The sequence below is a fragment of the Apus apus genome, chromosome 20, assembly GCF_020740795.1.
Source record: "Apus apus isolate bApuApu2 chromosome 20, bApuApu2.pri.cur, whole genome shotgun sequence".
Taxonomy (NCBI): Eukaryota; Metazoa; Chordata; class Aves; order Apodiformes; family Apodidae; genus Apus; species Apus apus.
This window is the reverse complement of record NC_067301.1, coordinates 2,539,490-2,564,001: the sequence shown is the minus strand read 5'-3', so window position 1 is coordinate 2,564,001 and position 24,512 is coordinate 2,539,490. Positions and strand designations below refer to the sequence as shown.

The 24,512-nt window shown below is 47.1% G+C and overlaps 2 protein-coding genes across 6 annotated transcripts; both read left to right on the top strand.

The window, feature by feature from the left end:
- The first annotated feature begins 1,800 nt into the window (after positions 1-1,800).
- Positions 1,801-17,549, top strand: PUSL1 (pseudouridine synthase like 1). Of its 4 annotated transcripts, none has more exons than XM_051637177.1 (8): positions 1,801-2,155; positions 3,307-3,364; positions 6,343-6,530; positions 8,289-8,438; positions 10,591-10,764; positions 14,687-14,741; positions 16,440-16,602; positions 17,303-17,549. In XM_051637177.1, exons 1-8 carry the CDS (start codon positions 2,136-2,138, stop codon positions 17,332-17,334), a joined length of 840 nt encoding a protein of 279 aa, XP_051493137.1. In that variant the 5' UTR covers positions 1,801-2,135; the 3' UTR covers positions 17,335-17,549. The 4 variants fall into 4 exon arrangements, with proteins under 4 accessions (XP_051493137.1, XP_051493136.1, XP_051493138.1 ...); XM_051637176.1 differs by having other exon boundaries at positions 1,801-2,194; XM_051637178.1 differs by lacking the exon at positions 8,289-8,438 and having other exon boundaries at positions 1,801-2,194.
- A 460-nt stretch (positions 17,550-18,009) lies between these two features.
- LOC127392799 (lysophosphatidic acid receptor 6-like) lies at positions 18,010-24,446 on the top strand. 2 transcript variants are annotated; one of them, XM_051637173.1, is made up of 4 exons: positions 18,010-18,526; positions 19,095-19,256; positions 21,367-22,622; positions 23,461-24,446. In XM_051637173.1, the coding sequence occupies exon 3, from the start codon at positions 21,550-21,552 to the stop codon at positions 22,618-22,620; it is 1,071 nt and encodes a 356-aa protein (XP_051493133.1). In that variant the 5' UTR covers positions 18,010-18,526; positions 19,095-19,256; positions 21,367-21,549; the 3' UTR covers positions 22,621-22,622; positions 23,461-24,446. The 2 variants fall into 2 exon arrangements, with proteins under 2 accessions (XP_051493133.1, XP_051493134.1); XM_051637174.1 differs by lacking the exon at positions 23,461-24,446 and having other exon boundaries at positions 21,367-22,690.
- The last annotated feature ends 66 nt before the right edge of the window (positions 24,447-24,512 follow it).

Sequence of the window (24,512 nt, the reverse complement as noted above, 5' to 3'; positions counted from 1 at the left end):
CTGTGTAATCTGGACTTAAACCAAGACCAGACCAACACGAGAGCCAGAGGCATGTGAATCCATTACAAACTGTCACTATGAGGCCTTACCTCAGCCATGGAAAGGACTGTGATGAAATGAGATGAAACAAGATCTTCCACATCTTTTCTGCACACACACTGCAGCTAACACTTGCCTCTAGACCAGGCTCCTGTTTCCATCTGAGTTCTCAGGCCCGTGTGATTTGTCAGCCACAGTCCAGAGTATCTTTGTGTGAGCAAAAGTCTGACTTGTTTAACCCAGTTATCAGAGGCTGAAAGGTTCTGAAGAATGCAGGAAGAGGAATTAGCCCAGCTCAGTGCCTTGGTCCAGGAGAAGGGACAAGGTGACCTCTTGTGGCCTCCGTTTCATGTGGTTTCATAAAGGTTAAATCAATACAATATTTAATTCCTTTGGTTATTCCAGCACTGAGGAAATCTTGTGGGTATTTCTGCCTCTCTGTGTGTATGCATAAGCTCAGGGATTAGAAAATTACCATCCTCTTTAAAGCTGAGATTCATCACTTTCATTATAATAGAGTCTGGATGCCATTGTGTGAGCTGAAAGCTGGGCTGGATTTTTCCATTCAAAACAGATCTCAGATTTGTATGAGAGGACCAGAGGTTTTTCTGTTGCTCTCCCTCTTTTGCTGAGTTGGGTGATTGTTCATACTGCTTTCAGGCTATCCATTGTACAGAGAGATATTGCAGTTCAGTATTTTAGAAAGACAAATGAAGATTTAAAAATACAGAACATAGAAATGAAGAACATCTGCAGCCTTTGTTTATCAGCACTTTCTTGGCCTATTTTGGTCCCTGTAGCTGTAATTTACCCTCAGCAAGAGGCAGCCTGCACACATCTTTTCATCAGCAGGCTGAAACAGATGGAATGCCTTTCCTGAAAAATCCGTGTTGGTTTTTCTGGGGACTTTGCCATGGCTGTTGGTGGAGTCAGGAGCAGTTTCACACTGTAGGTTGGGAACATCAGAGCCTCGGAGTCCACAATCCCAAGTTCACAAGTAGCCCTAAGGCAGGAGAGCATGGAAGGGCCACTCACCACAGTAAGTTCTGTGTCTTGGCCTGGCCCTTGAAACTTCTGGTCCCATTAAACCATTTTTTTTCCTGTTCCTGCTCTGGCACTTCAAGTCTTTTAATTTTTTTGACATGCTTATCTGGGGGGCATATCTGGGGCCCCCTTTGGCTCGGGGGGCAAGCGAAGCCTGCAGAACTGCGCTAGGAACAGCCCAAGGGATCGATTCCCACTAGAATTCGATAAAAAAAAAAAAAAAAAAACCAAACAAGAAGCTCACTCAGAGGGTTTCTAAAGGCAAACAGAGCCACTTGCCAACCTGCCGCCAGCAGGAAAAACCTAAAAAAAGCCGAAGAGCAGCCGAGAGGATGAAGCACCGACTTCCAAGGGGCTTGTCCCCTCAGGACGGCTGCCTGGGTCAGACAGGCCTTAAAGGAGAACCCCGGGCCCAGGCCGAGGTGGCACAGGGACGGCAGGAGCCGCGGGGCCGGGGGCTGCTCCTCCCGGGGGCCGCTGCCTTCCCCCGCGGGCCCTGAGGCCTCGCGGGCCGGCGGGGACAACACCCGGGGCCGGCAAAGCCCGCGCGGCTCCTCTCGCCGCTTCTCGCAGCCGCCCGGAGCCGCGGCGGAAGCGGGCGGTGCTGGGCGGGCCGGCGGGGGGGGAAGAGCCGGCTGAGGGGCGGGGAGGCCGCCCGGCTGCTCCCACAGGGCTGGAGAGGCCGCCCGGCTGCTCCCTGAGGGGCTGGAAAGGCCGCCCGGCTGCCCCGCTCTTCCCTCAGGGCTGGAAAGGCCTCCCGGCTGCTCCCTGAGGGGCGGGAAGGGGGCTGGAGAGGCTTCCCGGCCGCCCCGCTCTTCCCTCAGGGCTGGAAAGGCCTCCCGACCGCTCCCTCAGGGCTGGAAAGGCCGCCCCGCTCTTCCCTCAGGGCGGGAAAGGCCTCCCGGCCTCTCCCCGAGGGCGGGAAAGGCCGCCCCGCTCTTCCCGCCCAGCCCTGAGGGGCGGGCAGGCCTCTCTCCCGCCCCGGGGTCTCTCTCCGCCTCGCTCTCCAGAGCCCCGGCCCTCAGGGGGGGTGGGGGCTGTAGGCAGCACAGATGGTTTCGCCCCCAGCCCGGTACCTAGTGTTCTTTCAGTATTTTGGCACTAAGTATAGGTAGGTGCCTCAGCGGGCTCCGTCAGGTGGGAGCGCAGAGTGTGGAGGCCGCGGGCGGGGGGTTCGTCAGGGCTTGTGAGGGGAGAGCGGCTGGGTGAGCGCGGTGCCCCGTGTGAGGGGGAAAAAAAACCCCCCGGGGAGCCGGTGGCGGCCGGCAGGGAGCTGGGGTCCGCGTGCTGGAAGGGGCGGTTTGGGTGGGAAACGCGTAAAGCAGGCGAAGGGAGGACGGCAGGTGGCAAACCCCTCATCTCAGGCTGGGGGGGGGGGGAAGAAGGAAGGTAAGTTCCTGCCTTCCCTGCAGTGGTGGTTCGTGGGGTGCCCCGTGGGGTGCCAGGGATGCAGGTGATGGGATCTGTGGGCTGGGTCCTGCGGGATGTAGCTGAGGTTGGATCTCCCCAGGCCTTAAGCATCCCACGTGTGTAGCTCTGCTTGTTTGCATCCTGAAAAGCGTGTGGGAGAACGTGTGCAGCTCCAGCTCGTGGAATTGTGCCCATCTTCATGAGGGTTTTACAGAATAATAGCATTGTATAAGAAAACCCACAATTCTTTTTGGTCTGTGTCACTGCGGGTACTCACCTAAATTAGTCCAAATAGTTACTGGTAGTTTGAGTTTAGCCTCAGGAGCTATCTCTCTGCACTTCAGCAGCTTTTGTGAAGGGCTGTGACTTCTGTAGCAGAGAATGAAGCTCATCACAAACTGTCTTCATGGTCTTTCTGTCCCTTGATGACATCCACAGGGCCTGCCAGAAAGGGACCTGCAACTTCCAACCAGCTTCTGCCCCTGGAAAAGTTTCATCTGCAAACTCTTTTCTAGTGTAATTCGTTTGCCAACAGACACATCAGCCACCCTCTGAAGGGCTAGTTCAGAAAGTAACATTCACAGGATGATTTTTATTTCCAGCCTCCTGAGTGCACATAACCTCTGCATCTGTTTCCCTGTCCATTCATCAAAGTGTCTGGTCCCTGCAAATTCTGTAAAAAGATCCAGGGCACTCAATGGCAAACAGTTTGATGAGTGTCCCTCATTAGCTTCTGGATGTGTTGGTGGACTCTGTGTCAAGTCCTCAGGTCTTGACACTTATCAATAACTTGCCATTTGTTTTGCTCTGCAGTGGGGTTATGGAGACTTCGAATGATCAGGCAATAGCTGGAGTCCAGAATTATTTGGAGGTAGGTCCTTGCTAATTGTGTGGTCATTCAGATGAAAATTATAGAGTCATGTTGTTGAGCCACAGATATTATCAAGGATAAACAGTACTTTTAATTGGATTGTTTTGAATATTACAGAGCACAGCACTATGCAAGTGTGCTCCGAGTAAGTGTGCAATAGGAGTGCAAAAGAAGAGCTGTCACACCAGAGAGTAGAAACTGGGTCACTTGTATAGGGTAGAGTGCTCAGCACACCTGGATGTTTGTGTAACCTTGTGGTAATTTAATTACAAGCTGCTGTTGAGCTGCATTATTTGAGCAGTGCTGGTGAATCCCACATTCCTGTGCAGGAAAGAAAAGGAAGCTGCGTTATTTTTCTCTCTTGCCTTGGAAGCACCATGTAGTTTGAAATGAAGCTTGTGTCTGAAGATACGAGATTGCTAACAAGGTTAAAGCTGATTGCTTTAGGTCAGCTCATGCCTTTTTGTTTGGTTTGGTCAGGCTGTCTTAACCTGAAAGCACCAACTGTAGCAGTTGGAAGGTGGTGTGCCCACTTTGTGGTGTGCCCTGCCTGCGTTCACCAAGATTCTGGGGTTGTGAAGGAGCAAAGCTGTGGAAGAGCTGGTCTGGGAGCAGAATTGCTGTCCTACCCAGCCACTCTGTGAGCGTGGCCAAGGTTATTTCCACTCAGTGCTGTGGGTTACTGAGCAAGGGTGATCGTTCCTGCATGCTCCTGCTGAGTAGGCTGCAGAAGGGAAGTGTGAGGAATTATGGCTTGAATAAGAGTTCTCAGGGTGTAGTTGTATGGCTTCTTGCCTGAGACCGTTGTGGAGAAAGTGTATAAATATTGTGCAGATCTTGAAAGAAGAGCCCCAAAGGACTTTCTATCTCATTTATCTAATCCTCTGAACCATCCAGTGTCTCAGCCCCAGGCGCCGGACTTTGGGTGAGCCCAGCAGTTGTTTTGCATTATCTGAGGAACTTTGTTTTATCAGGCAAGTGGGTAGGATGAGCGATTAAAGGAGAAAAGAAGAAGAAGAAAAAAGAAAAAGATAAACTTATTTGGTGTTGTCTTTTCATTGTATCAGCACTTTGCAGGCCAGTTCTGGGATATGTGCTTTGCTTTCATGTGGTGGTATTGATGCTGGGCACTGCTGAGCAGGGCTGTGTCTATTAGATCCACATGGGAAGTCTTAAAGCAACTTTAATAGAAAACTTCTGGGGCCTGTAGGAATTTATCTTCCTCCATTTCTGTGCAGCCTTGAACTTCACAACTTTCCAAAGCCAGGAAGGCAACTAAAAGGAAGGGCAAAATTAAAACGGTAATGAAATCCTTATTGTATTCTAAGTATGTTCAGACATTTGTTTGCAGTTACAGACGAGCGATAACCTGTGAGGTGTAGACCTTGTGTTTCAACAGAAGGGTAATGGACTGGTTTGTGAATGTGTATTGAAGCCCTCTGTGTGAGAAGGCAAAATTGCTGGTGTGGGGCTGAGCAGAAGACCTGTCTATAACCCATAAAGCACTGTATCATAGCAGGCATGAAAGCTTTGGTAGTCCTCAGTGCTGCTATGTAACAGAGCCCTGGGATTGTCTGGAGGAAATGGAGACTTGTTTTAGTTTGAGGACAGATGTAGATATTTGAAGGAGCTTTTAATATATCTTTGAGGGGGGTGAGGTTTGCAGACAATGCTTGCTTTCTTTCTTTCTTGGAAACAACATATTGGTCTTGAAGAACTTGGAATCCCAGCTTGCTAGTTACGGGTCCAAACCAAAATTCCAGGCCTTGCTTCCCCACATGGGGAAGTTTGAGTCCTGTGATTTGGCTTCCTCCTGTTCCTTATGGAAACACGGAAAATGTGGGACTTCATGCTCTAGTCTCAGTTCTTACAAATGCCCGTGCTGTAAAGGAAGATCCCCTGTGTAGCACCTTTTGCTGAAGTGAGCAGCTCTTCTGTGCTAACAGGTACCATGTGTGAGGCCTGTTAGGAGCTACAGAATTAAGTTCCCTTTCATGTTGGTTTGAACCATCTCCTGAGTGGGTTTGAACCATCTCCTGAGTGGGCTCTTTCCCATTGTGCCAGTAAATGCTGCCCAGAACTAATCTTCCCCCCACAGAGCTCTGCTTTGGTCAGCAGCCTTGTGCTAAGGCCAGATATTATTCTTCATGAAAGGAAAAGGCAAAGCAGGAGAGAAACAAAACTCCTTGCTATGCAAGGCAAGTTTGGTGCAACCTCCTACCCACTCCACCCCCCCCAGAAAAAAGGAAGAGAGGAAGGAAAATGGACCCAGAGAACTGTCATCTTCAACTCATTTGGATAATAATTTCAGTGACGTAGGAGATTGCTTTGGCAACAGAAAAATCACTTTGTCAGTTGCTTTTTTCCTGGCTTTCGCTTTAACTTTTATCTATTCCACTAAAAGCGAATTAGATTTTTTAAATTAATTTCCTTTGACAAAGCACCCATTGTGTCAGTGAGGCTGTCATGACTTCCAACCAGAAGCTTGCACCTTAGTATTTATTAGAACCCAGCAATGCAGCAGTGGTGCAGCAGTTGGAAACGTGGTGCAATCCCTTGTGTCTCTGCAACTAAAGCCACTGCATGATGAAACCAGTAAGCAATCCAGCTGCAGGGAAAGACAAATAGATGCTTCATTTGTCAGACCATTCCTAATACACACTTGCTCTTGGACACCCTCATGCACAACTGATTTCACAGGTTCATTTTGTGGCTCTCAGCTGCTTTGCAGAGGTAGATGGCTCAGTGTCCCCAGGATTTTTTATTTAGACTCGAGAGAAGTAGCTGAACTTTTGCTTTCCTGCCGTGGGTGGTACACAATAATTTGCCTGTTCTCCACCTCACCTCTCCAGCATTTGTACAGAGTGAGAAGAGAACAGAGCTGTCAGCAGTAGCAGCAATCTGAAATGTGGATCTGTATCATTTTGGCACAGAACAGGGAAAATTTCAGTGTGATTCCATTTTGTGTTGGCTTCCAGAAGGCAGCGCAGAACCTGAAACCCCTCGTTCCCATCAAGTTCTGCATCTCCAGCCGAACGGATAGTGGTGTCCATGCTCTCTGCAACTCTGCTCACTTTGACATCCAGAGGGCGCCGGGGAAGCCAGCTTTTAATGAGAAACAGCTCATCCACTGCCTTAATTACCACCTGAGGACTGAGCCAATCCGGTGAGTTGGTGGCAAGTCAAAATCTTTTCTATTGCCCTTGTTGGAGAAAGGAGGAAATACACTCTCCCATCTTCACACACAAGATATATTTTCCCCTCTTCTAAGTGTTGGCAAATTGTCACTTAGTTTCTGTTGTCAGTGGCAAGAGAAGGATGAACTTCTGGAGGACATATTTGTATCCAATACGTTGCTAATTTCTACTTAAATGTTTCCAGGCTTTTTTTTCCTTCAACCTCCTCTGAAATTCAGGCTCTGAAAAGGTAAAGAATGCCACTTTGTTTGCCAGCAGTCTTTCAAAAACTGGGAACTTAACAGGGCCTGAAATGTAGCTGCTGGAATAAATGTTGAAAAGGCACTCCTAGCTGGAAAAAGCCTATGGTAGCAATTGCATCTGCTAGGAGAGGCAGGAAAGGATGCCTTTGTTGAAGCATCATCTGAGCATAAACAGGCTTTTCTGAAATAATTATTCTATCAGAGAGAGTAAAAGGATGTTTATTTAATAAAAATCACGTAAGTGTTAACAAGAGAAGCTCAAGATAGATGAGGTGCTTGTGGAGGCATGTAGACAGAGGAAAATACAAGTAATAATCATACTGTTATGTTTAGAAGAGGCTGGAGGACCTAGGTTCAAACTCCATTAGAGGCCTGGAGGATGTAGTTTGCATTTCTACTGAGAGTTTATAGCAGTGGAGCAATCTCCTGGGCTTGTTATTGCAAATCTTTGTGGAGGCCTGTGGCTCAGCTTTGATTTCTTCTGTGGTCTGAGCTTTTGCAGTCAAGGGATGTGAGCCAGAGGCACTTGAGCTGGCAAAAATCCCTGAAGCACCAGCCTTTTTAAAGTAAATAAATAGGTTTGTCTATTACTGGATCCCAAATGGTATCAATTTTTTAGCTGTCCTGGGTCCCTTCTCCTCCCTCTGCTAAACTCAGAAGACAGACACACAGCAGAAGAACTACCTTCTCAGGAGAGATGTCCTCTAAAGTAACACCTGCAGAGAGGTGCATGCAGCAATCTGCTGATCCTGGATAGACCCCATCTAGGCAACGGTGGGATGCAACTTCACTGCTGCAGCCAAGTCCTGTTTGTCTTGGAGGATGTGGGGGGTGGTGGGAGGGAGGTGACCTAGTTTCAACTGTCTCCATCTGCCACCACGAGCTGCTGAGCTGAGTGAGCACAGAAGTGGCTGTTGTTGGGGCAGTCCTTCCCACTGGCATGGTTCTCCAAAGGCAGAAGGGCACAGTGTTTTTAAGGTGTGCTCCTCAGCTGGAAAGGGAGGGGGTCAGCTTGCTTTGGGAAGCTGCTCCTCCCACCTCCAGGGTGGCTGGGAGCACACGTGCCCTCAGCCAGACACGGCACCTTGCGAGGGGCTGGGCGAGGCGTTTGCCTTCACCGTGCAACACAGAACATATACCATGAGTTGCTGTTTCTCACCTGAAGGACTGACCAGTCTTAGCCTCTTGTGATGGCATCAGTATCCCCAAAACATGATGATGGATGACCCAGAGTTGGTTTCACTGTGCATCTGAAGACTCTTCTGCCTCTTCTAGTTGTCAGATGCCTGTGCCAGCCTGCGAGTGCAAACCCTTGGTCACTGGTTAGTCACTGGTTGTCAGGAGAGAATGAGAATTGATTAATTGCAATTGCAGTTTCTCAAAGAATCCATTGAATGTTCCCACCTTTGTGGTGACCAGGCAAAAGTTTTGAATTGGTGCACACCACTTTCTGTCCATCCCCCTGACTCTCTTCTGCCCTAACAGCATTCTGAAAGCCCACCGGGTGAGCAGCAGCTTCCACGCGCGCTTCTCCGCCCTGTCCAGGACCTACATCTACCGGGTGCTGACGGGCTGTGCCCACTACTCCCAGATACCTGTGTTTGAAAGGGATCTCTGCTGGGCTCCCATGGGACCGTAAGTGTGTGCCAGGACACCTCCCTGGGAGCCACCTTGTCAATGCTCAGGAAAGGCCTGGCTCTGGGGCAGGTGGGGAGGGGGTCATTTCCACACATGATGGCAGATTTCCCATTTGTACTGACAAGATTTCCCTGTTGGAATCAGGGCAGCTGCACTGAGTGATGTTGGCAGAAACCTGGGACCTACACCTCTTCTTAACTGGACTGTCAGTTGGGCCTGAGCTAAACATGCTTAGTGCTGCTGGAAGACTCAGTGAGTCTGGTCAGAGCCCATCAGCAACTTTCTGTGTCCCTCCCCATGGAAGTGAGGAGCGTTTCCTCAGATGACCTTGCCAGTTCCTCCAGCAAACCCAGTGGGACAGCTGGCTGGAGGAGCCATGCCCTGATGTGATGCAGACAGGCAGAACTGCCTGGCACAGCACATCTCAGAGTTTTAGGTGTGACCATACAGACAGGCAGGAATGAAGGCTGAGAATTATCTTTCCCCCCCTAGTCCTGTTTCTAGTAGCCACTGTATGTAAATCTGCTCTCTCATTCCCAGAGTGCTTGTATGCTTAAATAGCAAAAGCCAATGACTGAGCAACCCTACAATAACAAACCAGTGTCTCTAGCTCAGTATTCACTTCTGTTCCTGGAGTAGCCTCCCAGTCTTAACAAATCAGTGCTTATATATGCAAGGGAAGAAAAACAAATTCAGTGCCATTTAAAAAATACAACTTGGGCTATGATAAACAGTGGGTGAAGAAACAACAAACAAACCCCAGAAAATAATTTGTTATTTTCCTTTAGTTTACGTTGTACTGGGATAAACATACATTCAGGAAACCTGGAGTTTTCCACAACAGGTTTGTAGCCAGTTATGGTAATTTCATCACCACCATTGGAATAACAATTGTGGGTGATGGAAAAAATGTAATCTCAGCTGTCTTAGCAGAGGCATGAAGATGACATTGTCCTAACATTAAATTGCTGACCTACTTTTCTGCGGGCTGTGGAAGGGAAAAATAAATATGAAATTGCAAAATTAGATGTTATGGGCTTGAGGAAATAGCATTTAATTTAATCCAGGCACTGCAGTTCATTTTCTCAAATGGCAATGCCACAGAAAGGAGAGGGTGAGAGTATTAGAGATTCTGAAGGGGAGGTGGCTGACTAAAAGGTGGGATGTTTGCATTGTCAGTAGTGGAGAAGCTCCTAGTATGTGCACATCTGGTGTATAAAACACATAATACACATTAAACTTCTATTGGCATCTTAATTACCAACTATGTGTCATCAGCTCTTCTCAATGTGACCAGGATTCTGACATGCTAGTTGTTTTTCTTGAACACAGTGAAAAAAAATGATGTTGGAAAACCTGGTCTTGTTGGGTTTTGGTTTTTTTTTCTTCAGAAATATTTTTACTTCAGTTAAGATCTGAAAAACTGAAGCCACGGATCATGCATACTTGATCTGGCTTTTCTTAGGAGCAATTAACAAAAATGGAATCAAACTAAGCATCTGTTCAGCAAACAGATTAGTAAATCTGTATGAATTCCTTTGCTTGAGACTATTTTGAACAGACCTAGAGACTTCAAATGAAGAGATCCTACTGACACTTGACATTCTGAGTTTCACCCTTAGCCCTTCCTTCTGCATCTCCTCCACCTTGGGTTTACCCTGGCTTCATCTCCAACAGTCTGCTCACTCATTCCATTTCTGTTACTTCCTAATTTAATCTTCTGGCTGTTGCAGATCTAAGGTTTGGAAAGCCATCATAGTGTTTGATATTTTCTTACCTGGCAATGTTTTTCAGTTTATAAGATCCAGATACTGCAAAGGATTTTGGTTCTCTTGCCCTATGCTCTAGCCAGCAATTTGAATAGAGTTATTTGAAGTGTTCCAAGCAGCACAGCAGGATCAAGGTTTGTGTCAAAGCCCCTGCCTGCCAACCCCTCAGCTTGCCTGGGGTTTGGAAAACCTTCTGACCTCAGGTCACTTGGCATCTTGCTTTGAGGTTTGGGCCATTACAAGAGAAACTCCAGCTTGCAAAACGTGTTTCCACAGAGCTGCAATGCCAGGTTTATGCATCTCATCAATTAATTGGACTCTGACTCACCTAACATACCACCTGATGCTCCTGCCCTGTTCCTCTGCTCCTTTCATTTCAGCTCCCTGGACGTGCCTGCCATGCAGGATGCAGCACAATTCCTGCTGGGAACCCATGACTTCAGCACCTTTCGCTCACTTAACTCCAAAACAGCTTTCCAGCCTCCAGTCAGAACCATGCTCCAGGCAGACATCCAGCCCTCTCCTGGTTTCCTGTCCCACCACTATGAAAACAGGTGAGAGTCCAGGTACTGACCCAGGAGCTGCTCTCATCTGCTTTGAGGTCCGACCCCCCTTGTGTTGCCTTCACAGCCCTTCCATAGTGGCAGCAGGGTTCTGCCTAGTGACAGGAAAGGACTTTTCTTTCCCTCTCCTCCAGTTGTTCATGCATTAAATGGCAGGATGTTATAAACTCGTGTATGGAATCTGGCACACAGCAATTCCTATGAGGTGCTTCCAGCATTTACACTCATTTTGGTTGCTAAAGACCAGCTCTGCCAGGGAATGGGATTTATTTTTTTCCCCCATTGCTATCCTAGGTTTGCCTGAAGGCTGCAAATAGCAGGAAAAAAACCACCCAACACCTAGGTCACTGCTTTAGCTATGCAGATCTGCTTGTTTCACACCAGTAACTCCTGTCTTCCCAGGGAATGTTCATGAAGGAAAAGCCAATATTCCTCAGTCATTAGATAAGCAAAAAACTGTTGAGTTTCAGGTTCTTTCAGGACCAAGTCTTGCAAGTATTGAAATGATGTGGCTGGATGTATTTTCTCTCTAGCAAAAACTGCAGGATTTTTTCCCAGAAAGATCATGAGTGTTTTATCATCTGAACGTGGCTTTTGCTTTTGTGCTGGCTTCTGTCACAGACACGTGGCTGTTCTGTTTCATCCTGAAAGGAAATCTCACTGTTGCCTGTCTCTCAACCACATTTTCCTGCTTTCTGTCCAGGAGAAAACCCTTTTCTTTGTAGTTTTCCCCAGCGACCCTCCATTAGATTGGAATCCTCCTGAGGAACAAGCAGTGCCACACTCCAGGCTGCCAGCTCACTGCAGTTTGCAAACAGCCCACTGCTTCTTTCCCTGTGTCTTCAAACAGGGTATTTTATGCCAGCAGTCACTGCAAGACACAAACTGAAAGGGAGCTGCAAAGCAGAGAGAGGTCTCTGAGCTCAGAGTAACCCTGTTTTTTCAGTTCTTCCCAGTTCCTCCCATTTTGTCTGGTTCCTGCTTTTCCTGTTCAGCATCTTCTGTCAATTGTGGTTCTGCTTAGGGACACAAGTGACAGTGAAAGGCTTCATCCACGAGATCATTTTGTTCTTTGTGATGAGTAGCATTGTAATGAAATGTTTTATGTCTTCCATTTTTATGTAAAAAAGGGAAATTGCCATTCTTTGCCTAACTTGCTGCATAAACCCATCCCACATGAGGCCAAAAACAGCTCACAAGAGAGAGAGAGCAAACCTAAAAACAGGATCAAAAGCATCAGGCTAGTTGCTGAGAGAATATTTTTGCTTTTGGTGACACATGCAGCCAAACTTGTGTTTCATAGTGAGTCACTTTTGTAATCTGTCAATATTAATTGATTTCATGAATGTTTAGGCTGAAGGGAATGGCTTTGAGAAGCCAGGTCTCAATGCATTAAAATGGCATTTAACTCTCTTAAAATACTTAGTAATAACCACAATCATGAGTTTTCTGATCTAGAGAAAGAGAGCGGAGGGGTTTGGGTCTTTGTGACTGACTAGGTGTTGTTGGGGTGTTTTATGTTTGTTGGTTCAGGGTTTTTTAATTACTGAGTCCTTGTTACTTTTAATCTGTAAAACTTCCCCTATGGGAACAGCTGCAGTCATGGTGTTTGTTTGCCCATTCTGCAAGGAAGACAGCAAATATGCCTGAAGTCCATGTGTGTTTTTCAGTAGCAGAATGAACTGTTCCTGCAGTGAAAGGGCTGGGATAGAAGTAAAAGCTTATAAATAGATTTTTTAATTTATTTTTTTTTTCTTAATCTAAGGAGCTTTGTTTTCTGTTTTGGAGGGAGGAATCCATAGAATGATCAACCATGGTCTCTTAGTCAAATAATACAGCTTTTCTCTCTCATCCTTTCCTTCCTTTCTGAACTTAAACCAATCCTCTGAATTGACCTCTTGTCTGTTTAAAGGCTGACTGTTAAAATTATTCCTTCCATCAAACTCAGTTGCTCAGCAACAGTGGAAGTGGAGTTAGTGTCCCATCCATACAAAATGCTTTTGAATGCTAAGGATGTGTTCAGAGACTTCCTTCTAGGGAGTGATTGCTCTGTCACCTGGCTTTTAGCTGATAATGTATTATTCATTGCAAGGTGCTGGCTTCTGCTGCCAAGTGCAAAAAGACAGCTGGGTTTTTTTGCTGGTAAGCAAAATTATCTGTGAGATGATTGACAAGGCAAACAACGTTTCCCTCTTATAGGAAAAGATCTTGTTCTCTTTCAAAGTCTATAAGATACTTTTCCTAAATATCTTGACCCATCTTTTGTAGCTCAATGTATCTTGTCAAGACAACTGAGACAGGAGAATCCTGGCTGAAGAAGGAGTGTGCAATTTGATGAGAGGGTGATTTGTCCCTGTTCAAAAAAACTGTCTCTCATGCTTTGCCAACGAGCTGAGCTGAATTATGACCCCAATTAGTGCACGTGTGTAGCAGTGCACATCTCTGTGCCACGTGCACCAAGCTGGGGGGAGAGCAGACCATACCTCAGTGATAGAAACTGTCATTTCCTGACATAAAGAGGAATCTGGGGGCAGGAGCTGCCTTTGCATGTGCCAACAGACACGACAAGGAGGGTTAAAGCAGAAATGTATCTGTAAATCCTGTGAGAAAACAGCTTGTGGCTGCTCCCTGCATGACTATTTCAGTTTCTCTTCCTGCTGGCCCTGCCCTGCTGCCCCGTGTGGGCCTGTGAACACCTTGTCCCTGTTCCCCCTCTCCCAGGGAAAGGGCAGCCCCTTCCTTGGTGCAAACCCAGCCTGTCCACCTGAACCCTCCCCAAACCTACTCTGCAGCTGCACTTTGCTCACAGCAGAGTCCTCCATAGACCTTCGGTGCCCAGTTCCTGGGCTCATTTCAGGGCAGGAGAGGATTTGCATGTAAAAACCTGCTCTTCTGGATTGTGCAAGGTTAGCTTTGTCTCTTTTTGCTGTAGGAATGATTTTTATATATACCTAATGTGCATATCAGGTGGGGCTTTTTATTTGTAGGAAAGAAATGTGCATGCAGGTTCTTCCCTGCAGGACTGCTCCTGAGCATGGGTTTGCATTGGGTTTTAGTGTTAGAGCTGGTACTGGAACATCACCAAAACAACACAAATATTTAGAAAAGAACTAGTAAAGATTTAGCAGAGGATGCAAGTGTCAGAGAAGTGCTGGAATAGTGAGCCTCAGTAGAGTTCTTATAAGGAATGCTGGTTACTACCATGACATTTTCTGGAACATGGTGTATCTGTATAAACAGGCAGATTTGGTGAGGGGAAAGGATGACACTTTGTGTCACTCTGGCATCCATCCATCCCCAGACATTGCTCTGCCACTTCCTGCTCTGCCCACCCTCAGCCTGCAGTGCTTCCTTGTCCAGCCTTGCCTGTGTTCCAGTGCTGCAGCTGGATTCCTCAGGCATGCCCATGTCCTGACTTGCTTCTCCTGGCCTTTCCAGTAGCACATGGATGTCACAGTAGGCATTGCTGAGTGTTCAGAGTTATCATGCAAAGCCTCTAAGGGCCATGTGACTGTCCCAAGCCAGCTCCAAATGAAATGGTAGAGTTGGTTGGTTCTGCCTTTTTCCAGGAGGCCTCAGGCTGTGTTCCTCACATCACTAGTACCTCAGCAAGGCTGCTGAGTTGCACTTTTCACTTTTATTTGAATGGCTATCTATGTAGGGGTCAGGCAGCAGGAAGATCAAGCCCCAAAAAACCAGGTACACATGAAACAGGCAGGAATTGTTTCACCCCAAAAAATGTCTGCATCTGAGTAGCCTGGTGTCCAAAACCTCTTGGTGCTTTGCCAGGTTAATTCGGGGCTGGGCAGCAGTTTATTTGTTCTCTTTGCATTCACCTGTGATTTATACTTCTCTTGTGGGTAGAAGAGCCATTTGAAATGTGACTTTTTTTTTTTTTGGTTCCTTTCTTTAGGAAACTGGAGTTTTGGGAGCTGAAGTTCAGGAGCAGATCATTTCTTTATCGACAGGTACTGTTTGGTGCTGTGTTCAGCCCACACTTTGCCTCCAGGAACCAAAGTGTTGCTCTGGCTGTAACTATTTATCAGGTTAGCAATGTCATATCCCTGTGGCAGAGCTGCTGTGGGAGCTGTGTGACACACACAGGGACCTAGCCTCAGAGAGGGGAGGTTCTGTAATCTCTGTCTGAGCTGGTAGAACCAGAATCTCTTTAAGTTTACATCTAAAATGAATGTCCAAAGTCACATAATCGTGTGGGAGGATGGAAAGTTTTGTTTTCTGCAATCTTTGTCCTTGCAGTCTGAGTGGTAAAAACCAACAGACATATGTTCTTGCTCTGCTGAATGGCACTGGGCCCAGCAAAGACTGCCTGGAATTTTACTTTCTGGCTTTGGAGCATGAAGTAATTCTCAGTGTTGCACAAAGGAGAGATGGGAAGACCTGATTCAGCTGTGCAGTCGTGACTGCAGGGTCCTTCCCTCTGCCATGCTGTCTGGTCTCCCCTGGGTTTTCTTTCAAATAACTCCAGTGAGGTTTTTGGTGCTGTTCTCAGGGGGCTGGCACTCTCCACAGCTTCATGGATCACCTCATTAGGAATGTGCTGGCTGTCCTCAGCCTGCCTGTCCTGGCCATGGTCACACTCTGGAGAACAGGCAAGAGAGGGCTTTTTTGGAGGAGGAGGAGAGAAGGGGGTGTGTTGTGGGAACAGTAAGCAGCTATTTTTTGTTCTGTTTTGACAAACCAAATTTGTTTTTTATCCTGTGCCAAGTAATGCTCTCTGAGCTCTCTGACAGTGGGTGTCTGGATATGAGCAGGGGAAGAACAACAACGTGCTTGGGAAGGGCTTGATACACAGCAGGGGTTTGCTTCATCAGATGCTCTTGTGACAGGGAGAAAATGCTTGTAACCCATTTAGTGCATTAGAAGGGAAATGCTGATTAGTGAGAGTGTGCAGAGTGGTGGTTACCTGCAGCACTCAGCTCAGGCTGCTGCCTCTGAACTGGCAGGCTGTTGGAAGGCAGGAACAGGCTGAACTCATCTTCTCCTACCTGAGCATCTGCTGCTGCCCCCCTTCAAAAGAGGAGTCTGGACTAGGGAGACCTCTGATCTCACCTCAGGTTTCTGCTATAAGTATTGACACCTGGATGTTTTTATTAGAGAAAAGAGCCCCAGAAACTGCACAGGGCAGACACCAAGCACAGGGCTATTTCCCATGCTACCATGAGTCTGCATTTACACTAACTCACACTAACAAGTGTGGAGACATTAAAGCTGAAGTCACAGCAGACAATGACCTCTAGTGAGAGGTGGATAAAACAGCATATGTCAAGGGTCTGTGCTGCTTCTCTGTGCCATCTCCCTAAAGGCTCTTGGCACTCCAGGGTTTAGGATCAGAGCACAGAGGGAGAGACAGTGCTTACCTTTGGGTAAATAGATCTTGGCTTGTTGAACCTTTTGGCTTTTAGAGAACTATTTTGGGGTTTAGTAAGAATGCTGTCCCTATTACAGGAGCAAGCTCATATTAAGAAATCATGGTGATATCAGTTGTTCCTGAGGGCAGGCACTGAACTCCTTGGTGAGGTTTCTAGCTTGACTTGCCATCAGCACTTCAACAGCACAATGCCACTGACAGTAGGACTCTGGCCAGAACTTCCTAATCTCCTTAAATTTTCCAAGGGCAGCTCCTAAGCTGTGTTCTCTTTTTCCAGGTCCGGAGAATGACAGGGGCTCTGGTTGCAGTTGGTCAGGGCAAGTTAACACCTCATCATATAAAGGAGCTACTGGAGATAAAAGATTCACGGGCCTTTCCATCATATGCCATGGCTCCACCATCTGGACTCTTCCTGAAATCAGTGGAATATAATGAAGCAGGTGGGTGACTGCAGGGCCTGGGATGCTTTCTGTAGGAGTCTGACCTAATACTGAGGGAGCAGTAACACCCACATGTTCCTTCATGTGCATCTGACCCGTGGCTCACAGCTTTGTTCATCAACACCTACACCTGAGCAGGTGCCCCAGAGTGTGCAGTTGCTATGGAAAAACTGGGTTTTTTCCTGGTAGATTTCTTCCCCTTAAAGAGAAGTTGTGTTGATAGTAACTTAGAGATCTCATCTGAATGACACTTCAGATTCTCATAAATTCTTGTTCAGTCCCTGATCATGTATAAAGACCAAATCTTCTGCAGTGTCTCAGCACCTACAGATCCATTTCTGTTCACTTACTTCTCCCTTGGTATTTAGGAGAGGATTGTACAGACAGGAGGACAGAATGGCTCATCATTTTGCTTGTGTGGTGGCTCTCTTAATTTAACAGCAGCTGATTTAAACTGTTTTAAGTATTTTAGCTTAATAAAAAGGAGGGGAGGGCAAATTTGCAGGATTGATCTGTCTCTGATTAATCCAGTGCCCATGAAATGTAGATGTGGTGCTTTTCCTGACAGTTCTGGCTGTGGAGCTCTGTGCCAGTGGGGAAGGAGCCCAGGTGGACATGAGCACCAGAGATGTGATGTGCTTTCAGGTGGATTCAGTGCCATCTTCTCCCCTAAATTAGTGTTTTCTTTTTTCCCTCCTAGATTTGGACACTACAGTTTCCCCAGCAGAATAGCAGCTCTGGGAGCTGCAGCTGTGTCTGCAGGGACTGCTGTGGGTATGATGGAGGTTTGCCAAGCCCTCTTCCCACAGTACATGATCTTGTCTCAATAAAAATCATTGACTGTGACTGCAGGCATCTTCCTATCATTTGTTCTTGCCCTTTGAGACTGCCAAGAGGAAGGGAAGAACAGCTCCATGAGGCTTTCAGATAACGGGTTTTGTTCTTTGTTTTTTCTCTGAAATTCTGGTGCCTGTCTCAAACAGGAGGAGGAAGGAGTGGGGCTTGGGGTTTTGTGTTGGTTTTTATTTTTTCTTTCTTTTTTCCTTCTGTGGTGTGTGAGAGAGGGATTCAGTCTTAGAACAGAGGAGAATGTAGCATTTCCTCTGGCTCTGTCCTCTGTAACCCGGCCTTTGTACAGCACAGTGCAAGGGACAACTGTTCCTGTGTGACTTGCAGAAACAGCCTTTCAAAGTATTCCCTGTTTCCTCTCCTCATCAGCAGTCACTCTGCTGCTCAACTGTAGGAGCTTTTACATTATCCTGTTCCTACTACAGAGCCATGGCTGTTGCACTTGGGATGTGCCATGTCACAAAGTTCCTTTCAGGTCACGTAAGCCTGTTTTAATGCTCAGAGCCTGGGCTGGTAGCACAGGCAGGACTGTGTGAGTCTCCCTGCCCGTGAGATCAAGCACTTGGGTGCAGGAGGTGGCTGCCACCCTCTTGCTGGGCTCCAGTTTGCTTGTTGCCACCTTCTGCTCTTCCACAGTCTTTGGTTCAGCAGGGCTGCAGCGTGTGCCAGAGCCTACCAGTGACCTGAGGGGGTGTGAATCTAGTGCAGAGAGACTTTTTTATTCTTAATTTTCTTCTTTTTTTTAAACCACTCTAACCTCAGGTTTTGCCTGCTTGCCCAAGCAATGAAATACACATTGAGTAGCTTGTGGGTTTTCTTCTCATGAATTACACCAGAATCTCTTGTCTGTTTTGGTTATAAAATGACTGTTAGGAGTGCCAGGTTACAAGAAAGAGGATAAACATTTTGACTTGTGAAGTTACCAGAAGAAACAATACCTGCTTTCAGCCCTTCTGCAGTGGAAGCAACATGAAGCTGAGATGCCTGATACCACCATCATTCATCTCCCCTTTGTCTGTGAGAGAAGAATTCCAGAGAAAGCCAGTTTGTCAGAGCAGACAGCCCATTGCACCTGGTAAGGGGATGTTCTTTGTCCTTTGGCAATTCAAGTGATGCAGATTATCCCCTTCAGATAAATAAAAGAAGAATCTGAATAACCTCCAGCAGCTGTGGAGGTCTCTGCCATGGCCAAGGAGAGTTGAAGCTGCTGGGTTGCCAGAGTGGTACCTCTATGTGCTCTTCTGGAGCAGCTCCCAGGGGCAGGGATGCTGTAACAACCTGCAGGGATTTTTCCACACAAACCTTGATGTGCCCATGTGGGTTTAGACACTGGTTCTTCCTCCCTCAGAGGAGAAGTGAGAGTGCAGCTCCAGGCCCCTTTCAGAGTGTCTGTCTGGGGCCCTGGTACCTGGTTCCAGAGGCAGGTCCTGCTCTGCAGTGCCAGGACTGGAGGTGACCAAGGGTGGGAGCACTGTGCCACCCTCACACAGGGGACATTACACCCTGCACTGTGCTGGCTCGTGCTGTGCTCTCTCCCCAGTTCAGGGGGGGACACTTCACCAGCAGGGCAAGTGCTCTGTCTTGATCTAAGTCTTGATCTAAGTGGCAGCTTTTCATCTTTGCTTCCTGTGGTTTTTCTGCAGAGCAGTGCACGAGCTCTCTGCAGGGTGTCTGCAGGACAGTTTGCTCTGCTGTTAAAGGCAGGCAGAAGAGCTCAGCAGTGACCTGGTGGCTGGGAGGACTCTGTGGAGAGGCCAGCATGGTCATCTGCAGCTTTTGAGTGAGAGGAGATGATCTGAGCTCAGGTAAGTTAACTTTCTATCTAAATTTATCATTGCAGGGCAGAAAACTGAACCAAATTCTAACACTGTTTGGGTGTTAATCCAGCTAACCACAGGCTTAGCTATCACCATATTTTGTCTTTCGGGTTTTTTTAATAATCACAGTGCAAAAATACCTGCTATTGATGTTTCTTCAAATGTTTCCCAGCTTCTGGGTACAACAAAAACTGATGGGCTTGTTATCAAACCCCATAACTGAGCAACCCAGGCTGAGCAGTGCAGGCAGCACCCCAGGAGCAGACTACCTGGTAAGCCCTGCAGTCAGCACAAGGAGCTGCTGTGGGTTGCTGCTTTGTTTTTGCTAACATCCCAGAGCAACTGTTAAAAATAACCTGAAAACATTTAATTAAAGAACATGCACTCTTAGCATCACAAGTTGTACCATCAGTAGAGAACTGTACAAACTCCAGATCATTTTTTGTGTCCATCATTACCACTAGTTACTGATTATCAAGGGCTATTTAGCATGATTTTCATGTTGTTGCATTACTGAATTTTTTTAGTTGATTCAATTTGAGCATCCAATACAGGGGCAGATCTGTCTTTCTGATTGACAGTGATGCTTTAAAACTAAAACCAGAAAAACCTCAAGCTTGACCAAAGACTCAAGCTTGGTATATATGAAGGTTTTTCTAATAATTTAATGAGCTCAAAATCCAGTGAAAACTTTGGTGTGTTTTTCTGTACCAAATAACTTTGTGCAGACATAACCACACTGCCAGGGGCCCAAGGGTACCTGCAGCCAGACTCATTTTGCCATCTCCCAACCATCAGTCAGCACGAGGCACAGACACTCTTGTGTCTAGGATCTTGGGACAATCTATGTGATGTTTAGAAAAAACTCCTTTGGTTTGTTTTGGGGCTGTTACCTGGGGTCTGTGGATGTTCTCACTGCTTGTCTGCTTGTCTGGTGAGCAGCAGTGGCTGGTGAGTCTCCTTTGCCTGTCCTGCCCCTCCAGTGGTTTTACAGGCTCCTGTCTTATCTTCCCACAGCTGCAACACTGTTCTCTGAGCCTAGAAGAGAGAGATGGTGGGTGGCTTAGCCATGCCTGGGTTGTATTCATGTTCTTTGTGCACAAACCCTTTGCTCCTAGGTGAGAGACTCATGTAAGCAGGTACTCGCCTACTTAAAGTGAAACCATTTTTTTTTCCCCCTTTCTAATCTTCCAGTTGTCATCTTGAGTGGTATTTACTTCATTAGATAAACAAGTGTGAGGAGGAAGTGTGATATCAGAGCTTCCTTTGGAAAGTACCCAACAACCTTTGTATTTTTGTGCTTTCAATGGCTCAGCTTCAGGAACACTGTGCATGTCCTAGCTGGGTTTCATTTCTCCAGTGCCTTTAAGGGCTTCTGTCCAGGTGTCCATGTTTGGCTTACTCAGATTTCTTTTACATCTGACAGAGAGAAACTGCAGTTTATTGCTTATATGATGTGAGTGACCTAGATGAGAGGAGTCCCACTTGTTCAGTGCCCCTTTCCCAGATTTCAAATCCATCAACTAGTCCTTTAGGCTCCCTGGGGTGGTTTCCCCTTTGCAGTGTGGCTGCAGAAGAGCTGTAGGGTGCTGAAAACCCACCTAGCAGCTTGCACCAAGCCTTCCCCCAGCCCACAAATGTTAGCTCAGGTATAAAAGTGTAGGTGGGAAGAATGGAAAACCCCTGTTTTTCTCAGCTGATCCGCACACCTTTTTGTCAGGCCTTGCTTGTATTTTTGCCTCTGCTGCTTTTGTTTTCCTGGGAGGGCTGCAGAGTCCATCACTGCAGTTGTTTAAGGGCAGGATAATAACAACACATCTCAGCAGTGACACAAGAGTTTTGGTTGGGCTTAGGAAGTTAATTGCAGGATGTCCAGAGGTACAAATATCACTGCTAAGGCTCTCCTGTCCTGCTTCAGCTGCTGGCCCATCCTTAGCCCAAGCTAGAGCCTCTACATGTATTTTTTTGAGAGCTGGGAGGAATTGCTACCTCTGTTACTTCAATATTGTCATCCTGTGATTATTTTAATGCCAGTAAATAATTGTCTACTGTGAACTTGACATGCCTGTGTTTTACATGACTTTACTCTCCCTCACAGCAACACCACTTCCCATCTCAGCAGCCCAAGCACAGATCTCTGGACAAGACTTCACCAGACTCAGCATTGCTGGGTTGTAGCTTTAGCTCTCACCACTTGAACTAAAGCTCAGGAACCTCCTGAGGTGAGAGATGGTTTAAGCCTTTTATCCCATTTGGAAACCCCTGCACTCCAGCAGAAATCATGGCAGAAATTCCCTGGACTGAAGGAGAATCTAGCGAGACAGTTGCCAACACCAGTTCAGAACTCACTTTGGAAGCAGACTTCCAGTATTCCTTGTTTACTGTCATCTACAGCATTGTCTTTGTGCTGGGGCTGACAGAAAATGTCCTGGCTCTGTACCTCCTGTCTTGCAGAGTAAAGCACACTTCTCACTCCTACATCTACCTGATTAATCTGGCTCTGGTGGACACCTTGTTTGTTTGTGTGTTGCCTTTTAAAATCCATTACCACCTGAATGGGAACAATTGGATCTTTGGGGATGTGGCTTGTAGGATAACTGGGACCCTGTACTATGTCAACATCTACCTCAGCATTGCCATCTTCACCTGCATCTGTGTGGATCGCTACCTTGCTGTGCTGCACCCCTTCAGCTACATCCAGATCAGAGGCAGCCATTACCTGCTGGTGGTCACCGTCCTTTGGGTGGTTGCTGTAAGTGTCATGATTCCACTCATCCTTGGAGGTCCCCTCCACAACAGAGGGGTGAGGAACACAACAGCCTGTTTTGAGAACTTTGCTACGAGCAGCTGGACCTCCCGCATGGCGCCTTACAACGTCCTGGCCTTAGTCTTTGGGTTTGTCATCCCCTTTTCCATCATTCTCATTCTCTACCCTCTCATTACCAAGAGGATCTCCCAGATCAAACGCAGCATTCGCAAGAGGAAGGCCCTGAGCACCATCTACACCATCCTGCTCATTTGTACCTTGTGCTTCCTCCCCTATCATCTCACCCACTTGCTCCACTTCTTAATGAGAATCCAGGTCATCCAGAACCCAGCACTGACCACCTGGATCTACAAACTGCGCAGGGTCACCTTGGCTCTCGTGAGCTTCAACTGCTGCCTCAACCCCCTCTTGTACTACTTCTCCTCCTCCAGCAAGCTGTGGCACTGCAACTGCAAGCTCAGGTTCAGGACTAAAGTGGTGTACACCATCTGTGACCAGAAACTGGGGGAGCTCTCCTATGTTTACCAACTGCATCAGACACATGGAAATAAAAACCACAGAGATGGAATCAACTCATCTACTTAAAAGTAAGTAGAGTTTTCATCTTTCCAGCTGTTTCTTTGAAAACAAACCTGTGAAATCCATGAAATCTACCCTGTTCTCAGACAGGGGTTGTTACATCAAGGCAACCCTGGAGGGAAGTGCCTAAGAGCTGTGTATTTGTATTAGTCTTAATTAGTTATTTTTTATTATTATTGTTATTTCATAGTTATTTTTAATTATGATATATAATTATTTATATATAATAGTATTTATTAGTATTATATATCTCAGGACAGTACCTGGGAGCTGTGTGAGGCCTCAAGAGCACCTGGTGACAGATAGTGTTCATGTGCACTGATGCCTTGGTCTCTCCTAGGTTAACTCTGGGGTTGGGACAACTCAGGGCTCTCTTCCAGAAGCCAGTACAGCCCAGAAAGAGTTACTTGAAACCTCCTCATTGCCCCTGAAGCCGAGGTCTGGGCAGTCCTGTTGGCTTTTCCCTATTTTGGAGGGATCCTGTTTTCTCCCTGGGGCACCCTGCAGCCAGCTGGATTCACAAGGGCTTTCTGCCTGCATTCCACAGCCAAATAAGGGCCTCTCCTCCCTTCCTGTGCATCAATACTTTGGCTCCTGAGGAGGATTTCAGTGCAGGCTTTCTAGCTGGCATGCCTCTGGGTTCAGTGGACATCCATTCATGCAAGCTTAGAAAGTAACAGATCCAAGGATTTATCAGGAGCAGTGATAAACAAGCTGCCTTGGCCAGAGGCAGGGAGGTGGCTGTGGGAGCTGGCAGGGCTCCTGCTCACGTGGCAAAGCTCTTTGCAGTCACTGCTTGTATCACAAAACGTATCTGACTGTTTCACCCTTTTCTTGCATCAACAGAACCACAGCTCCTGAGAACTGCTGCCTTTTACACCCTGTGAGACATGAGACTTTGGAAAGAATGTATCATTTGTGGGTTAGTAGAGTCCCCAGAAAACCACGGGCCTGGCTGACGGATGTGCTGAAAAGCCAACAGTTGAACTTAAAGAGGATGTGATTTTGGTCACAGATCTAGAGCCTCACTCTTCTGTTCCTTCCCACGCCTCCACCCCTAAGCTTTAGGAAGCTGGTGGGCCTGCAGGCACTGCCCAGCAGAGGGAAGTGGGCAGGGGCTGTTGAGCAGCACCCCGGGGACAGTGTGTTCCATCAGGATTCCCATTTCCAGAGGTGCAGACTGCAGGGTAACACTGAGCTCTGACCTGGCACCCACAGCAGGGGGTTGGGGTCCCATGCTGTGCTGCACCATTGGACTTGGAACAAGAACTGCCACAGACCTGGGGGTGGCAGGGTGGTGGGAGAGCAGTGATGGTATCTCTCTGTAGGAGGTGTGACTTCTCTCTGCACAGCAGTGGACAATGCAGCTTCTGCCACAGCCCCCTTGCCAATGGGGACAGGAGGAAGGAGTTTGGGAAGTAAGAAGTCTGGGGGTCTTGGTTTGTGGAAAAAGAAATTCACATGATGGTGGCAAGCAGGGGGTCTTGAGTTTGAGAGGCTGTATTGATCAGTTAGAGCACATCAATAAACCACTGCAGGAGCTGAGCTGTGTGCAGGAAGCAAACCAAGGGCAGAGCTGAAATGACTAACAAAGCTGGAGCTTTGCAGTAGGTGGCGTTGGGGAGTAGGGCCTGACATAAATTATTTCACATGCAGATTGAATCATGTTCAACAGACACCTCTTACTAACGGTGGGTCAGTCACCAACCTCTCCAGTTCTTTCACTATGAGCTTGGAGGAAAGTTTTTAATATGGGTGAGAAAAGCTGCTCAAACTTTTCTAAAATATTTAAAATAATTCCTGTGTTCCTCTGCTTGACTGGGCTTGGCAAGACAAGTAAAATGCAGATAAGAACCTCTGAAGGAGCTTTAGGACAAATTAAATCTTTTACTTTTCAT

Bases quoted from the DNA above. Each gene is read 5' to 3' on its own strand.
- PUSL1 (XM_051637176.1), top strand. From the start codon at position 2,136: ATGGTTTCGCCCCCAGCCCGGTACCTAGTGTTCTTTCAGTATTTTGGC. The intron at 2,195-3,306 runs GTAGGTGCCTCA...TTTGCTCTGCAG, and splicing joins TATTTTGGCACTAAGTATAG to TGGGGTTATGGAGACTTCGA. The intron at 10,765-14,686 runs GTGAGAGTCCAG...TCCTTTCTTTAG, and splicing joins TCCCACCACTATGAAAACAG to GAAACTGGAGTTTTGGGAGC.
- LOC127392799 (XM_051637173.1), top strand. From the start codon at position 21,550: ATGGCAGAAATTCCCTGGACTGAAGGAGAATCTAGCGAGACAGTTGCC.